Source organism: Mastomys coucha, unplaced genomic scaffold, assembly GCF_008632895.1.
Source record: "Mastomys coucha isolate ucsf_1 unplaced genomic scaffold, UCSF_Mcou_1 pScaffold22, whole genome shotgun sequence".
NCBI classification, from domain to species: domain Eukaryota; kingdom Metazoa; phylum Chordata; class Mammalia; order Rodentia; family Muridae; genus Mastomys; species Mastomys coucha.
The window spans coordinates 245,195,541-245,200,395 of NW_022196905.1; the positions used below are offsets into that span (position 1 = coordinate 245,195,541).

At 46.4% G+C, this 4,855-nt stretch overlaps 1 protein-coding gene and 1 long non-coding RNA gene across 4 annotated transcripts in view; one reads left to right on the forward strand and one right to left on the reverse strand.

Moving 5' to 3' along the window:
* LOC116070118 overlaps positions 1-2,065 on the forward strand; it is a 24,567-nt gene extending 22,502 nt beyond the window's left edge. The window contains exon 4 of the long non-coding RNA XR_004110282.1: positions 1,726-2,065. This is a non-coding gene — a long non-coding RNA (uncharacterized LOC116070118). The remainder of the gene's footprint in view (positions 1-1,725) is intronic.
* The window catches only part of Terf2 (telomeric repeat binding factor 2), a 25,561-nt gene extending 21,784 nt beyond the window's left edge, over positions 1-3,777 (reverse strand). The window contains exons 1-3 of one of the 3 annotated variants that reach the window (XM_031341328.1): positions 3,342-3,777; positions 3,151-3,246; positions 2,089-2,219 (exon numbers count right to left, since the gene is read on the reverse strand). In XM_031341328.1, the coding sequence (XP_031197188.1) occupies positions 2,089-2,219; positions 3,151-3,246; positions 3,342-3,720 (606 nt within the window). In that variant the 5' untranslated portion in view covers positions 3,721-3,777. The remainder of the gene's footprint in view (positions 1-2,088; positions 2,220-3,150; positions 3,247-3,341) is intronic. The other 2 variants (XM_031341327.1, XM_031341329.1) reach the window with 2 other exon arrangements.
* Positions 3,778-4,855: the final 1,078 nt, after the last annotated feature.

Sequence of the window (4,855 nt, forward strand, 5' to 3'; positions counted from 1 at the left end):
AACAAAACAAAACCCCCAAAACCAAAAAACCAAGTCATTTTGCAAGGAGCTTATCAAAGCAGCTGTGACCCAGGGTCTAAAGTAATCTCTGTGAGCCTCACCTCCTGCACAATCCCACTGTACGGGTACCCTACAGCTGCCTACAGTGTGACACAGTCCCATGTGTGTATACCCTACAGCTGGTCCACAGTGTGAGTCCTGCTATTAGCCACATCAGATGTGGCTCAGATCTTCCAGACCCTAGACAGGATCTTCTTACCACCTGAGGCTTGCTTGCAACTCAAGATCCTCCCACCTAAGCCTCCCGAGAACTGGGATTTTAAATAAGCATCAACATTCCCAGCACCAGCTGAGTCTCGAAATGACAGCAATTATGTTTATGACTTCTGCAGTGCTAAGTCTGAACCTAGGGTCTCTCACATGTGAGGCACACAGACCACCACCAAGCCACAGCACTAGCAACTCCAGCTGACAGTTTAACTATAACTTTATTTAAGAAATCCCGAGCCTGAACCGCTCATGTGGGCCACTTGCTTCTTGGCCTTTGGCAACTAAAGGCTAATAGTCACTGTTTCAAGCTGCTGCGTCTTAGAGGACTTTGTTATACAGAAGTGACAATTACAGTAAGGGGCTAGGAGTGGAGCTTGGCTGTTTACTACTGCTACAGTAGAATCACTGTTGTGAGCCTCAATGTAGGTGGTGGGAACAGAACCTGGGTTCTTTGAAGGAGCAGCCAGTACTCTTAATAACCACTGAGCCATCTCTCTAGCCCCAGGGAGTTTAAGTTTCACTGACAGACACTGTAAACAAAAATTTAGAATATGAACACAGTAACTTAGCTGGTTAAGAGGAGGCTGAGGGCAGGAACATGGAGGAAGAGGCTACTCTGTATACAGTAAGACCCCATTTCACAACACCCCCAAATAAACAACATAAAGAGACCCATGTACTTAAGTAATAAATTATAATGTATACATGACTACAAAGACTCCTCTATAAGACAGGCCAGATGACAAACCTACAGTCCTTCTTTCCACAAGGGTTGTACAAGTTACTATGACCAGGTAACACTTCTTCCATTCAGAACAATCTGAGCTATTCTCAGAGTGCCCCTGAGTTTCTACTCCATTGCTAAGGACTTTTCTGACAATTCCCCCTCAACACAACCTGACTTACCTACAATGGATTATTCCTCTTTGAACTAAACAACACATTATCCAAGCATTCTTTGCAAGACTAACCAGTAGTTCCTGCTCCAGGTCCTTAACCAAACAAATATCTGGGTTTTGTTTTGTTTAAAAAAAACAAAAAAACAAAACCCAGGATATTTGAGTACCCTATATAGTGCTAATGTCCTCCTTGTGAAACAGGTTTCCTCCCTCTACCTCTAACACCTTGCCCTTTGCAGTTCTCCTCTGCTGTTAGCCTTAACTTTCCTGCCATTTTTCCACCCCTAGCGATGCACACACTTCCACACCCTCAGATTTAAATTCTAGAGAAGAAAAACCCACAGCCACTTGTTTTGTTTAAAGAATTCTTCTTGAAGCCACCTAAACCTGGACACTCCTGAGCTTCATCATTCTGGAGTACTGTGTAGAATGCTATGCCTCTTCCCTGGTTGACTCTAGTCTAGTGCAGGGAATATTCCTTACATCTTCCTTTCAGCTCAGAAACCTCAGTTCCACATGTCCCAAGGCCCTGACCACTCCTTCTGGCTTATTACAGACCATGTCAAGCAAACCCAGGAGCATAGATACTTGGGGACCTCTTCTCAGTGCTCCTCAAAGGTGTAAGTTCCAAAATGGACTCTTCAATGTCAGCCCACTTCCCAGTTCAATGGTTGCCCCTGCCAAGGCCACAAAGACAACCACCACCACAGAGCTCTACTCTCCACGCCCAGGGCACGTGTGAAGAGATGGCATGTTACCTGTTGGCTCTCTCTCTCTCTGTCCACCTGCTCTTCCCTCTACCCACACAGAAAAGATTCCACAATGAGTCCTCAAAGATCCCTGATTTCTGCTAGACAAAAAATAAAATAAAATAAAATAAAATAAAATAAAATAAAATAAAATAGTAAATGTGTCTTACTGCCTCCTTGACCAGTTTTCTGCTGGATTCAACCATTGAGTCCGTCAGTGTGAACTCTGTTTTAATCATCTCCAGCACATTGATAGCTGATTCCAGGGGTGTGAGCTCAGCCTCCATATCAAAGGAGCAGTCTAGGACAGAACACAGTTTTCACTTTAAGCTCTTTGCTATGGAGGAGCAAACATGTCCAAAAAATTTACACAGCTATTTATGAAAGCATGCAAATACCATAAGACTCATTTGTATAAAGAACCATGCAAACCAGGCATTTAATCTCAGCACTCAGGAGGCCAACCTGGTCGACATAGTGAGTTCAATGGCTAAGGCTATGTAGAGAGATTTTTGTCATTTAAACAACAACAACAACTAATAATAATAATAATAATAGGACCATACAAACCCAGTAAAGTTTGCATTTAATTGTTTACGTACTTGATATATGGTCCAAATTCAAATCAACATTTTTCTTTTTTATTTGTTTTCAAGACAGGGTTTCTCTGTGTAGCCTTGGCTGTCCTGGAACTCGCTCTGTATCCCAGGCTGGTCTCCTACTCAGAGATCCACCTGCCTCTGCATGCTATGCTAACACCTGGCTTCAACGTATTTCAAGTGACCATCTTTCAATCCTTTTTAACACAGCTCAACTATATAAGTTTGCCTCCAAAATCCAGAATAACACATTTTCCTCAGATACAAGTGGCTAACAATGAAGACAGTTTGTTAAGTAGCTGCCAAGTTCAACTTGTGTGTGGATGGGAGGGGGGTGTTCACACTTGACTATTTGTGGAGGAAGAGGGAGAAAGATGTGTCCTTATTGACGTAACTTACTTGTAGCAACAAAAATGGGTGTGTGATTAACAGGTGGAAGAAAACAAAACAAAAAAGACAGCCAAGGAACTTTAACTGGAGAAAACTAGAATTAGAGGATTGAATAAAAAAGCCCTCCACAGTGGAAACTAGTGCACTTTAACCCGGAATCTTTCCGTTCCGGATGTTAAGTTTGAAAATAACAAAACCCTACGTAAGGAAGCCCAGAAAAGAACATACAAAAAATAGCCATACCTAAATTTTCTCCTTCTTCAATGCGCGACAGACACTGCATAACACGCAGCAACCGGGACACCGTATGCTCCTTCCCCAAGGGCCTGACAAGCAACGCTGGGAAAGAAGACACGGTTGGCTCCGCGAGCCCCGGACCCCAAGTCATGCCCCCAACAGACCTTGTCCTCCCCGCGACCCGAGCCGGCCCTCACCCTGCATGATGTCCCGGATCTGCCTGAAGTCCCGGTACCGGCTACTCCGAAAGGCCCGCAGCGCCTCGTGGAAGTAGAACTTGAGCACCCAGCGGTTGACCGCCTCCTCCAGCCGAGCTTCCCCCGTGCCCCTCTCGGCCGCGCCTCCCAACCCGGGCTCGTGCCGCCCCCGTCGAGCCCGCCCGCCGCTGCGCGATGCCCGTCGGCTCGCCGCCCGCCCGCTGCTCTCGCTGCTCCCGCCTCCTCCCGCCATCGTGTTCGACCGCCGCGCGCCCTCCCCGCCCTCCCGGCTGGGCCGTTTCCTTGGCTGTGACGCCATCGGGTCACGCACAACGCCCGGGCCGGAAGCAGGGCCCGCTGTCCCGGCTCCCGCAGCCATGATCCCGACGGAGTTCCTAGCCGCCCGCGGGCTTCTGGGAGGGAAAGGACCGAGGTGTAGGGGGTCCACCCACTTCCTCGGCATCCGTAGTTCCCGGTGTGTCTGCCGCAATGCTTGCTGGGGATTGGAGTCCACACGGCCCACCCAGGCGCGCTATTTTGAAGACTAGGCTGCAGACTTGGGACCCTGTAAAGAATATGAAAAATAAGCGCATGCATAGTGTTAGACATTTCGCAAATTGTGAAAAGCAGTACAGTAGAAAAAATTTACTTTGTTTTGAGACAGAGTCTCACTGTATCCCTGGTTGCCTTGGAACTTAAGACATAGACCTCGAACTCTGTGTCTGCTTAGCAGTCCTGAGGTTAAAAGATAGTGCCAACAAAGCCAGCCTTTTTTTCTTTTTTCTTTTTAAAACCTAGGTTTATTCTGGGAATCAACTCAGGTCCTTGCCATTCTAGAGCAAGCACTTTATCAACCGTGCACTGTCCCCAGCCACCTAGTAAAAATGTATTCTAAGACAGGTCCTGCAAAGTTGCCCAGGCTAGTTTTGAACTCACTTTAGAGCCCAGGTACAACAAGGCTTTGGAGTCACTCTTTAAAGCAATTCTAGCTATGGTAATCCAAGCTGCTTGGTGACCCCAGCCTGTTTGCCCTACTTAATTTAACAGGAGCTAAACTATCTGCCTTCACATCCTGACAGGTCTGCTCATTATTGTGTAAACCTTGAGCTAGTTATTTCCCCATTCGAGTACCTGTGCCCCTTTCTGTTAAGCATACATAATAGAGGTACATCGTGGGAATTGTATTAAAATGAGCTGAGTTACTGTTTTTGATTCCTGTAGCTCAGGGTTCAACAAATTGTGTGTGTGTGTGTGTGTGTGTGTGTGTTTGTGTACACGGAGATCCTTGGATAACTTTTAGAAATTGGTTCTCACCTTTCATTATGTGGGTCTGAGGGACTGAAATCAGGTCATCTTGCTCAGTCTTTGGCAAGCGTCTTTACCCTCTGAACCATCTATCTTGTTGACCATGGATTCCAAGTGCTTTTAATGAACTCATCTAGTGCATGCTTTGCCACGCACACTTGCGTGATGGCGGTATTTGAGGCGAAAACTTCAAGGAAAGTCAGCCTCCT